Source organism: Didymosphaeria variabile (genome assembly GCF_027946475.1).
Source record: "Didymosphaeria variabile strain IMI 356815 chromosome Unknown scaffold_2, whole genome shotgun sequence".
Lineage (NCBI taxonomy): Eukaryota > Fungi > Ascomycota > Dothideomycetes > Pleosporales > Didymosphaeriaceae > Didymosphaeria > Didymosphaeria variabile.
Window position 1 is genome coordinate 3,832,029 of NW_026611621.1, and position 12,026 is coordinate 3,844,054.

Genomic DNA, 12,026 nt, shown 5'->3' on the forward strand with positions numbered 1-12,026 from the left:
AATTCATAGTGCGTCAACGCGGCATAGCTGCGGAATTTTAGCCTATTTGATACTGGAATAGGAGAAGCGAGATGTATCTCAGGAACGCCCGGGACGAAAGCGCATGGGGGGCTCCGCCACAACATGCGAAGTTGATGTGTAACCACCAAAACGTGGATTGATCAGAGCAGGCTTTACTTTATGTTGCCTGTCTGAGAAGTAGTTGGGACTGATACGGTCATTGAACATGCTGACCCTGGGTCGCCGTATCTCGTTATCTTCCGCGCCACACAGGAAACATCTTCATTCGAAATGGTGAGCTCCTGGGACGTCAATACGAGACGATCGTAGCCTTGGTAGCGAGCTGTTGATCCCGCGATGAGTGCAGTCAGGGTGGGCTATGATCTCATCTTCCGAAGCGCGCAGGTGACTTGTAAGTTGCAAGTCAGGTGCCGGCCTGGAACCCTCGAATGCCTGGAATGCTCACAGGACCGCATCCGGTTCCTGGCGATTTTTGTCGTCAGTTCAGAGTCAACGTAAGCATGCGTCCTGGCGGCATTCGGCCATGAGGCAAAGAGGGAGGGTTGGATTGGCGGAGAGACCTGCCGCAAGTACGGCAGATGGGCGGGGGGCTACGCTGCGGTAGGCGCGTGTGTCGTGTCGGAAGCTCCAGCTGCAGGTGCCCCTCGCTGTGGGTACCCAGACAGACTACCAGCTGCGTGCCTCGAGATAGATAGAGTCACACCCTCGCTCTCATTAACGCATGTTTTGAGGGACGCACGCCAAATCAAACGCTTTTGTTCGATAGACACACTTGCTGCGATTCTGTCGCAGCTTCTACGTCCGTTCGGAACCCTCGGTACTGCCTGTTCGGAGCTCGTGCAGGCGCGTCACCGCCCCGCCTCCGCCGCGTCGAACCACGCGTGAACATACTCAGGGACGACGAAGAAGCCAGATCACGCCCGGCCCAGGCAGTCGAACTCGCGGAAGGACATCGTGTCCACGGTTTCTGGTGGCTGAACCCGTGATAGCTCAGCCCTGGTGCGGTGAATGACGCAGCCGCCCTTTGTCTCATCCCAACCACTCATCCGTCTCAGACCTCAACACCACGCCCCAACTTGCACCAAGACCGTAGAGCCCGCCGCTAGAGCTCCAAGCAGCCCTCCCGAGACTCACCAGCTATTTGAATGAGCCCATTGCCCAAGCCCACGCTTGACCATACGCCGTCCATCTCAGACCTTACGTACCTACACAAGCACTCGCGCAACCCCACAGTGGACTCATCCCGCGGTCGCAACCCCGCGCGAAATGAGCTGGGAAGAGGAGATAGAAATGGCGAGAGGGTTACGCGTATATACCCGCGCAAGGTGTGAGTTGTTTTCCCCTTCAACGTCTTCTTGCCGCCTGTCGAGCCGCTTGCTGCGACTGCCAGAGCCCCACGTTCCAGCACTGCCGAGCAGGCGCTCGCATACATATGTACCCAGGCTACTGTTTGCTCGAGCGAACGCTGACTCCTTCACACAGAGCAAAGTCACCACCTTCGGCGAAACGTTTCTCTTCCGCGTCACCTACCGGCCCTTCGTATAATGCGACCACCTCTCCGCTGCTGTCGGCCCTCGGTGCCACCACCAAATCTGCGGCTCAATACACGAACGAGTGGACCAAGTCCTTACCCTTCTTTGCGAACCAAGCTTCCCCGAGTAACGGCGGCATACCGATACACGGCTCGCCGCCGCAGTTCCACAATTCACCGAATGTCCGCGGAGGCGTATACGGGCAAGCTGCCGCATCCCCTTCGCCTCCCGTCGTGGGTATGAATCCTCGCAGTACCCCAGACCATTATACTAGCTTCGGCGGACGCCTGCGTGAGTCGCCTCAAGAGTCTCCAGCAAGAGACCCAAGGAATCGCCGGGCGTCTATGTTTTCGCATCATGGAGGTCGACCAACTTCCCAGCAATTTGCTGCGAACCCTCCATTACCGCATCAGCCCCAAACACACTACTACAATCTGCCCGACTTCGACCTCGGACTAAACAATGCCACTCCCGAAGGCATCGCTGCGGGCGAAGAGGGATACTTCTGTGGCTTTGACACGCTTGGTATGGCGGCGGATGAAGCGGCTCGAACCGCCGAGAACGTTCTCCTAGTAGGGTATCAAGGCGGTCTTGACGTGTTCAGGGTGGAGAAAGGTAAGATGGATGTGTTGGGCCGGTTGGAAGGTTTAAGAGGCGGCGTGGTAGGGGCAAAGATTCTTCCATGGACCTCCCGAAGAGATCCCTTGTCTGCCGTACGACCTCTAATAGTTCTCACCATCCATGGACCTGTCTTGGGTGACAACAGAAGTAGCAGTGGAAGCGATGTACCTTCTGTCATTGACGATGGCTCTTCTGACTCTCCTAGTCGCCCTGGTTCTCCTCATGGTAAAGATGCAACCTCCAGGATTACCAGTTACCAAACGACGGTAGAAGTGTACTCTCTCAAAGAGAAGTGCAAGATTGCCGTGCTCTACCAGAGTCCGTTCGTCTCGGTCACGTCACCCTTCGATAGCCCGATTTTCCAGCCACCGCCCCCCGTTGGCGACTTCTCGGTCGATGCAAAAGGCAAATTCGTGACCGTATCCTCCGGTGCTAGTGGTGAAGTCTTCGTTTTTGCCCCCTATTCGACGCTAAGTGAAGACTACCAAGAATCCTTTAGGTGCATAGGGAAGGTTTGGACCACTGTCCAGCCTCGAGAGCGCGTAAACCATTCCAGTGCGTCCAGCGCCGCTGATGGCAGCCATGAAGATATTCCTCCGGAGATATATGGCGTACCCGTCGTTTCGCTATCGGAACGATGGCTCGTTTTCACTCCTCCCGCATCAACTGCGCACTTCCCTGTTAATGGCGTGCCTTCGACATCAGCCCAATACGAACGCCCTCCCGGATTGGCGCATCACACTGTCCCACCACAACCTTCTGTGAACTGTGCTGTGGATGCACCCGAGGTAGCCAGTCTCATCAACCGCCTGACAAAGGAAGGTACACAGGTTGCAATAAAGGGTGCAAGATGGGCCGCCGAAAAGGGTTTCCAGGCGTACAAGAACTACATGAATAAGGGGACTCAACCAAACGGAGCTAATGTATATGGAGCGGATCCTCCGCAGCAGTACTTTCCGCCAACCCACGGCCATAACCAAGCTCCAAGACAGGAAGCTACCGTCATCTCGGTTGTCGATCTCCAAAGACTCCATGACGCCGAAGAAAATAAGAGCAAGATGGCACTGAACCCTATCGCCACTTTTCCTGCGACGCTGGGCTGCAGCCACCTTTCTTTTTCGCCAGGCGGTCTGATGCTAATGACCATCAACAAGAAAGGTGATGTCTACGAAGTATGGGATCTTAAACGCTTGAACTTTCGACGAGCGCGTAAAACGACCAGGGAGCAAGCCACCGGTCAACACGTACGCCAAGTTGCGCGCTTCAGTCGGATGACTGTCTCGAATGTGGTGGACGTGGTTTGGTCTGCACCAAGAATCGACAAAGTGGCAGTCATTACTGACAAGGGAACTGTGCACATGTTCCTTATGCCTGCGTCGGCGTTCCAATGGCCGCCTCCCAGGCGCACACGCAAACCGAATGACCCTACTGCACCAAATGATGAAGCGATTGAAGCTGGCCGTGGTAGTACTGTCAACTCTGCCATGCAAGCATTCAACGGCACAGCTAAGCCCTTCCTCGATGCGATCCGACCTGGCAGCAATAGCAACGGTTCCCGTTTTACGTTCAAAACCCTCGGCATGACACCGGCTGCTGGAGCCAAATCCGGAAAAGCGGTAGCTGCGGGAGTAGGCAAGCAAATTAATACCATCCGTCATGCTGGCGACAATAAGCTGGCATTACCTTCTTCTTCTAGCGGCGTCAAGGCTCATTCTGTAAGATGGCTTACTGGAAAAGGGCGGGGACACATTGCTCTGGTCGCAGGTGGAGTGTTGCAGATCCATCGGGTGCAAATGCGACCTGCAACTGGAAAAGGCAAATCGGCAAACGAGAATTCAGTTTCGAAGAAGAAAATCTCCGAGTTTGGTCTCCTTCCCATCCGCGACTCGGTACTCGCGCCTTCAATCACTGCTCAGCTGTATGCCCAATCAGACGAGCCTGAACACCTTCAAGATATCCATGGTGAATGGATCCCGCGGGCGCTGCCTGCTCGGAAAGGAAGGGCTGGTAAGATGCATCGTGTTGTACGGTCTCAGGTAACAAATGCTGACTTCTATCAAGGTTCCACCACCAAGCATTTCGGTTTAACGCCTGCTCCTCTCAGCTTTTCAGAGATCGAAACGAATCCACCATATCAACCATTCTACACTGATCGCCGGGTGACACGCTTCATTTTCACCCAATTACCTGCGGATGCACAAGTGAGCAGTAGCGAGTACCAAACACCAGAGCTCGTGTCAAACCTACATCATGAGAACGACGAGACGCCGTGGCTTTTCGGTGAAGACATCGAGGCGATCCGCGTCTCGTCTCCTGTCACTCAGCACTTTGACTCGGGTGATGAAGATGCGATTGCCGGCGTTACAGCACGAATCGAGAACAAGCTCATTCGACGCGACGGCGAAGACGAGATTGAGCAAGTCATTGTCACTACCAGGCGTAGGCGAACTAGACGCGATGGCGCCGAAGAGGAAGAGGAAGGGTTTTTTGAAGATGATTGCGAGGTCCTGGACTTTGCTGAGGACAGGGTTTGAAGGTCGCTTCTCCACACTCGCTTTTTGTTTATTTTGCTGGTCTACATCCCGTTGCGGACGTGGATCTTATCTCGACTTATTCATAGCTTCCGTGTGAAGCGACACATAGAATTGGCGTTGTTGCCTTTGGTCATGGGAAGGTGCATGAGGCGCTTTGGTCTGATGTTCACTCGTTGTTTTGCATTAACAGGATACCTCATGGATATTTGGAAAGGTGTATATACGCAGTAGCTTAGGATTGATCACCCAATGTAAATGTTGCAGGCGAGCTTGCCAGACTGCCTTGCCGTCACCGTGACCTGTCAATTACAAGAAATTACAGCGTTACAAAGTGTATATTGCATCACTGGAATAAGCACCATCTGGTGGAATTTGGCAATTTCAGCTCCCCTCACTGTCGCAAAGCATTTGAATACACCCAGACCGAATCATCTTGCTGGGGAATAACACCCCTGCACCACTGGAAAGGGCCTTGAGTCCACCTCAGAGAAATTTCTAAGGTAGTTTTGCGATGCCCGGAGACATCAAAGTTCCCCCGTTTAATCAAGTAGGATGGACAGATGTTGCGGCTGCTCGCCGCGGGAATGTACGTGCCAGGACCCTGGTTCCGTTTCCGATCGCCAAGCCTGTGCGTCAGTCACAGACTCCAAATACTGTGTACACAGTAATAATAAGCCCACCAGCTAGCAACACTGCACTCCATCGTTAGACACCCGTCGACAACCACCACCATGGACGCCGTTCGCTCAGTGCTGCAGCCGATCACCCACAATCTCCCGGCTCCGCTGGTTGAGACCGGCCGAAGCCTCATCGGCCCTGTGTGCTACAAAACCCTTGTCGTCGACATTGATCCCTTCGCCTCGCCAGAGTGCCTCAAGCTCGCAATCAGCAAAGGTCTCGGCATCGGTATCATCGCCGCCTCGTCCGTCGTCAAAATCCCGCAGCTCCTCAAGATCCTCAACGCGCAGTCCGCTGACGGCATCTCCTTCCTTGCCTACCTGCTGGAAAGCGGCAGCTACCTGATCAGCCTCGCCTACAATGTGCGCCATGGATTCCCATTCAGCACCTACGGAGAGACAGCCTTGATCCTCGTACAGAACGTGGTCATTGCTAGTCTCGTGCTGAAGTTTGGAGGGAGGGGCGTGGGCAGTATCGGCGCATGGGTGGCAGGCCTTGTCGCCGTAGGCACAGCGCTTGCGATGCCCGACATCGTCGACGTGAAGGCTTTAGGGTATCTTCAGGCTGGTGCCGGTGTGCTCAGCGTGGCGAGCAAGCTGCCGCAGATCTGGACCGTGTATCAGCAGGGTGGAACCGGGCAGCTGAGCGCCTTCGCTGTAAGTCTTCCTTCTTGGCGGTAGCCATGTGAACAAGTGCTAACGTTGTGGTAACAGGTCATCAATTACCTCCTCGGCTCTCTGTCCCGCATTTTCACCACCCTCCAGGAAGTCCCCGACCCGCTCATCCTTTACAACTTCATCGCGGGCTTCGTGCTCAACGCCATCCTCGCCCTGCAGATGGTAGTCTATTGGAACAGCCCGACCTCGAAGAAGACCGAGAGCAAGAAGCTCAACAAGGGTTACGTTGCGGCGGGCAAGGGGCCTTCGTCGGACTCGACCGTTAAGGGGTCTCCGAGCTACGCGAAGGCGACTGGAAAGAGCCCTGCGCCTACGACTAGGCGCCGCGGATAGAAACGCTTTGGGCGTGCACTCAGTTTCTGAAGATGGAGATGTTGATAGTGTTGAGAAATCATCCTTATTGTTCTCCCACGCCTGCGCCCATACATCCGTGATTGTTTTCTTCCTGAGTCGTGAAATTGGCTCCTAGGAAATCCTACGCGACTCAAGTTCACTTTGTGCATGGGCACAGAGATACGTCGTTAGGGCAAAAGTTTGGGCACTGCATCGCTCATTTGGTGTAGTACAGGGCACCAGAATATTGTTCGAGGCACTGTCGCAAAATCTATTCATTTGATGAGAACGTAAAGTCACCTTAGTAAAATTAACGGAACAACTAGGCGCTTGCGATTTGAAAGTCAACGTTACTGAGGCGCATACGCTATGCCTAACAATTCTCATAAATCAGACTTCCTCCCTATCTGGGTATCATTTACTGTGCGAAACCATCTGAACGAAGCGGCCGTGAAATCAAAATGCAGCTATCCAGGATCGCTTTCTCAGAGACGTGACTATTTCCGGACGAATGCCTTCTAGGATAGAGAGATCAATCGTGCGTATTCATGATTTCGGATGCAAACTTGCTCCTGCGGCGGATCTTGGGCCCGTAAAAGACGAGCACCCATGGCACGATGGTGAGCAGAGTGCCGATGCCGCCGAGGAGGCTGGAGGCCCCGCCGAAGGTGAGGCCGTTGTACATCTGGCGGGTTACGAGGGGAAAGGCACCACCTGTTCCATTGTCAGCTATGCAATCATGATAGATGCAGTAGGAGGAAGTAACATACCGAGCATGTTTCTGCAGAAACTCTGCGCAGCCAGTGCTGAGCTCGCATACCGATGGTACGTATCCGCCAGGTAGTTGAACGTCGACAGGTATATGCTGAATATACCAATCGTCGCAATAGCAACAGCAATGGACGGCACGATCCAGTGGATCCCTGAGAAGCTCGTCCATCCGAACATGAAAAGCCCGATCGGCATGCACGCGCTCTCGATGCACGCAAAGTACAACCGTCCTTCGGGCGTGTTCGTCAATTTCCCATATTTCTTTGCAATCTTCTCCTGGTATATAGAGATGAATGTCGAGATGATGGCTCCCACGCACATAGCAGCGAAGACCGCGTTGGCTTGCTGTAACGAGAAGCCGTGGTTGCGCTGGAAGACGAGCGGGATGGCGGCGAGCGTGAGGTACAGCACAGCCCAGGAGAAGGCGACCCACAGGCTGAAGAAGAAGACGACTGGCTCGGTGAAGAGGAGATGGAAAGGCCGGAAGAGAGAGGTGCGGATCATGCTCATCAAGCTAGCGCGCAGCTCGTCTTCCTTCACTTTCCAGCGGATGCGCTGGGGCACGGCGGCTTTCCCATCTGCGCTGGGCATGTTGACGGTGTAGTAGCCGGCTTCTTCGCGCGCGGCGTACCACTTATTGAGCGCTGTGGCTTTGCGACTAAGGAGCACGCTGCCACGGGTCTCCTTGAAGGTAACGCAGATCAGGGCCACGGCGGCGCCGTTCATGATGGCCTGCATGTAGAAGATCCAGCGCCATGTTGTATTTTGCGCGATAAAGCCGCAGACGAGAGGGCCCCAGCCGGTTCCGAAGAGAGCACCGCCGGAGAAGAGGGCCATGGGAGTATTCCGGTCTTCGGTATGGTAAATGTCTGAGACGACACCGCCGACCATGGTGGAGAATGTAGATCCACCTACGCCGGTGAAGAAACGTACGACGAGCATGCCGGCATAGGACTGGGTTAGTCCTGTACATAGTTGGCATATCACGAAGAGGATGCCGGAAGCAATGAAGACAGGACGGCGGCCATTGATCTCGGAGAAGGGCGCTAGTATCATGGGTGCTACTGCGAAGCCTGGGTTACGATTAACACGGCTCTAACTGTAAAGATACAAAAACAAAGGCACTGCTTACCGCAGGTGAATGTTGTTATGCCTACGAACGCGGCTACGCTGCTCACATGCCATTCTTCAGTCATTTGTTGAACACCAGGCGAGTATGATCCAGCTGAGAAGGCGGTCAAAGCCGTGATGAAGCAAGAGAAATAGACGGTCACGTTCTTCCTGGTCTCAGGCCAGTCGAATGGGTTATCGTATTTCTTGAGATTCGGTGCCTCAGGGGCCGGTTGTTGGCCCTCTCTGGTCGGGCATATTGATGTTGGTGGAGGCAGTTCGGTCGAGTAAGTGAGATAATGGAAAACGATGTCTCCTGGTTCTACCTCTTCGCTCTCTGGCACAGCCTGACTGTCATTCTTTTCATCGAATTTTGCGACCGAATTTCGTGCGGTACGAGGTTGGGGTTCGGATGGAGCATAGCTCTTTATGCCCGGGGTATTTGCGTTTATTCCCGGAGCTTCACCGCGGGAATATGCCTGTTCGGGCTGCGGAGGCAGCTCGATTTCTGGATCTGCCATGGGTAGAAGCGTGCATCAACGCCGTCTTAGAGCTGTGTCCTCCTTGGGACAAGAGTTCCTCAGTCAGATTGAAGAGCAGAATGGGATGCAGGAAAGAGGGGATATATTCTGCCATGGTGACAAGACCCACAAGCGGTGGGATTGGAGCTAGGTCCCGATAGTTGTGCGATTAAGCAGCAAGCGCATCGGCGGCGCAGCCTTTGGTTCGGATGAATGCCGGGGATTGGGTTGGTGCGGACGGGAATATGACGAAGAAAATGCAATAGGGCGTTGACCGCCGGATATTAGAAGCGGTTGACGCCCTCTGTGCAAAAATTGGAGCCTGGACTTGACTCCTGCTTGATATAGTGCGAATATCGGGACATGATTGGTGAAAGGTGGGGTAAATCTCCGTGGGCTTGGAGATGGCCCCAACGCAGCATCGATAGTAATGCATCCAAGGCCGTGATATTTGCTCTTCTCGAATCAGCTACGCCTATCTGCACGACAATGGGGCGTGTCTGTGAATATGCATCTCTGGCATCGCCCTGGAGACAAAGTTGTTTTGGCGTCATCACATCACGGCCAGCCGTCAGCAGCCGTCAGCAAATGGTAGGACATGTTATCAAGCGCCTCATCCGGCATCCACGGGCTTTCCCGTGCTTCAGAGGGCCTCTTCCACGTGCTTTGGTTGACCTCCACTGGTTCATGGCAGGGTAGACGGTAGCATCGTGCGAATCAAAGGTCCTGCTTGCACAGGGATGGTACCGATGCACTAACGGACACGCAGTGCTGACCCCGATAGGATGCTCTTGGCGGCATGGACTGTATACCGAGTAATTGAGACGTCACTGGAGTGGCGGCTGAAAGTGCTATAATGTAAACAATTATGGTGCATACTCCTGCCGCACTGCTAGACTAGACTGCGTCTAGGGAAAGCGGGCCTGGATACACCAAACGACCGCTTCACACGCGTAGGCCGTCCGAAGTCGGACGTCTTTGTACATTGTCTTGTCCAATCCTGGGACTTCATAATGAAAAAAGAAAGGCATTGCAAAGCAGCATTGCCGTCGGCTGCGGATTGGTAGCATGCCGATTCGGACGATGAGGAATCGTGGTCGCCGAGAAACACGACATATTCCTTGAGGCTTGCGGCAGTGATGGCATTCGCCGTGATGCATCTGACCGCCCTCTGACGATGGCAGCTGATTGGTTTGAGAGGGCGAGTATGGAGGCAGAAAAGGTTTTGTTGCCCACAAGAGAGAATTGCGTGCTCGGAGCCAAAGAACGCTATTCCAGATGCGAGCTGTGAGCCACTGTTAGCTGGTGGTATACAAGAGGGGTCGAGACGAGCACATTCCAGCGCTCTCAAACCAGCTCCTGACCTTGATTCACTCCCGACACCTCTGTCCACATACAGCAGACAATACCTGCATCTTCCACGCCCCTTCACAGCCTCAACCAGACCAAGGTACGCCGCATCCAGTGCAGCTCCGCTCGCGCGCTGCTACCCTGCTACCCCGCTACCCCTCACCCTCAGCCTACTGGACTGACGCGCGCCGGCAGACACAATGGCAAACGAAGAGCGCCAGCAGCCTCTACGCCTCGGCTCCATCGCCCCCAACTTCAAGGCCGAGACCACAAAGGGCCCCATCGACTTCCACGAGTTCATTGGCGACAACTGGGTCGTTCTCTTCTCCCACCCCGAGGACTACACGCCCGTCTGCACCACGGAGCTCGGCGCCTTCGCAAAGCTTGAGCCCGAGTTCACCAAGCGCGGTGTCAAGCTCATTGGTCTTTCGGCCAACACAATCGACAGCCACGATGGCTGGATCAAGGACATCGACGAGATCAGCGGAAGCAGCCTGAACTTCCCCATCATCGGCGACAAGGAGCGCAAGGTTGCCTACGCCTACGATATGTAAGCGCGTCCAGGCATGCCCATTCCCGTGCTTACCCATCTGCAGGCTTGACTACCAGGACACGACCAATGTCGATTCCAAGGGCATTGCTTTCACCATCCGGTCTGTCTTCATCATCGACCCCAAGAAGACGATCCGCCTGATCCTCTCCTACCCCGCCTCCACCGGCCGCAACACGGCCGAGGTGCTCCGCGTTGTCGACTCGCTCCAGACTGGCGACAAGCACCGTGTAACAACCCCCATCAACTGGGTCCCCGGCGACGATGTCATCGTCCACCCCAGCGTCAACAACGAGCAGGCCAAGGAGCTGTTCCCGGACTTCAAGATCGTGAAGCCCTACCTCAGGTTTACCCCGCTCCCCAAGGAGAAGACTTCTGCCGCATAAGCTTGTACAGGTAGAGGGGAGGCATTGCCAGCGCGTTGCGGCGTTCTGAATGGGCGCCGCGGAGATTCGACGGCAGGGCTTATCGGATAGGAGCTGGGATCGGACGTTTATGCTTCTAGAACATGATAAATGCTTCGAGGCTTGTCCGTCCCTGCTCCGCCACGCGATAGGGCTGAAGATTTGAAGGGTTTTCGTAGCCAAATGGATGATACCAACCACTTGTTCGATGCTGCCTTGCTTTTGTCGTGAATCTGCTGGCATGTGCGCGCGCCGTGAGGAGTGGTGGATTTGTGCCTATATGTAAGGAGCTCATTTGCCCGAATCCCGGCACTGCTGCTCGCCCGCACGATTCTAGCAGGGCCGTGCGTTTCGACATCCCAGGAGGCCGGGTGCGCTTGCGAATAACATAACCTCTTCTGCGGGCAACGGAGCTGTGCGACGCTTCTGCATCCTGCTGCTTGACGTTCTGAATTTTGTTTGCTGTCCAGCCTTCTGTGCCGCGTGTCCCCTGCTGCGCGCCTACTCCCATCTCCCCATCTCCCCGTCTCCCCGTCGCTCACCGCATTCCTCCAGGAGCGGAGTAGTCGACTCCTCCGTACCCACGCCCCAGCGCGACACTCGCCTTCTATTCTCGTCCACAGCTGTTGCGGCCCGCCCGAAGACCGCGCTGCTCGCCCTTTGTCCGCGCCTACGTCCTTGCATTCCTCAGGTTCCAGCAACTCGACGCCGAGACCCGACTAAGCCTCTTCCATTCTTAGCCCACCACGAACCTTTGCGCCCAAACGCACGACTGCTGCCTTTCTCCACACCGTTGGCTGCTGCGGTACCGCTCCCAACGCTCTTTGCTCTCATTTCGCATCTCCCGCCCGCTGTGCGTGGCGCACCTAACGTAAGGCTGTGTCTTTCTTTACATCTCGCGCCGCCCCTCCATCATCCCTCACC

The 12,026-nt window shown here is 55.0% G+C and overlaps 4 protein-coding genes across 4 annotated transcripts; 3 read left to right on the forward strand and 1 right to left on the reverse strand.

Annotated features, from left to right (window-relative positions):
• Positions 1 to 1,453: 1,453 nt before the first annotated feature.
• Positions 1,454 to 4,708, forward strand: N0V89_002969 (uncharacterized protein; the record flags this gene model as incomplete). Its single annotated transcript, XM_056211773.1, has 2 exons — positions 1,454 to 4,181; positions 4,236 to 4,708. The coding sequence occupies 2 exons, from the start codon at positions 1,454 to 1,456 to the stop codon at positions 4,706 to 4,708; spliced, it is 3,201 nt and encodes a 1,066-aa protein (XP_056075246.1).
• A 731-nt stretch (positions 4,709 to 5,439) lies between these two features.
• Positions 5,440 to 6,396, forward strand: N0V89_002970 (uncharacterized protein; the record flags this gene model as incomplete). The annotated part of the gene is made up of 2 exons (XM_056211774.1): positions 5,440 to 6,042; positions 6,100 to 6,396. 2 exons carry the CDS (start codon positions 5,440 to 5,442, stop codon positions 6,394 to 6,396), a joined length of 900 nt encoding a protein of 299 aa, XP_056075247.1.
• A 532-nt stretch (positions 6,397 to 6,928) lies between these two features.
• Positions 6,929 to 8,798, reverse strand: N0V89_002971 (uncharacterized protein; the record flags this gene model as incomplete). Its single annotated transcript, XM_056211775.1, has 3 exons — positions 6,929 to 7,110; positions 7,167 to 8,240; positions 8,300 to 8,798. 3 exons carry the CDS (start codon positions 8,796 to 8,798, stop codon positions 6,929 to 6,931), a joined length of 1,755 nt encoding a protein of 584 aa, XP_056075248.1.
• A 1,550-nt stretch (positions 8,799 to 10,348) lies between these two features.
• PRX1 (peroxiredoxin 1) lies at positions 10,349 to 11,084 on the forward strand (the record flags this gene model as incomplete). The annotated part of the gene is made up of 2 exons (XM_056211776.1): positions 10,349 to 10,698; positions 10,745 to 11,084. The coding sequence occupies 2 exons, from the start codon at positions 10,349 to 10,351 to the stop codon at positions 11,082 to 11,084; spliced, it is 690 nt and encodes a 229-aa protein (XP_056075249.1).
• Positions 11,085 to 12,026: the final 942 nt, after the last annotated feature.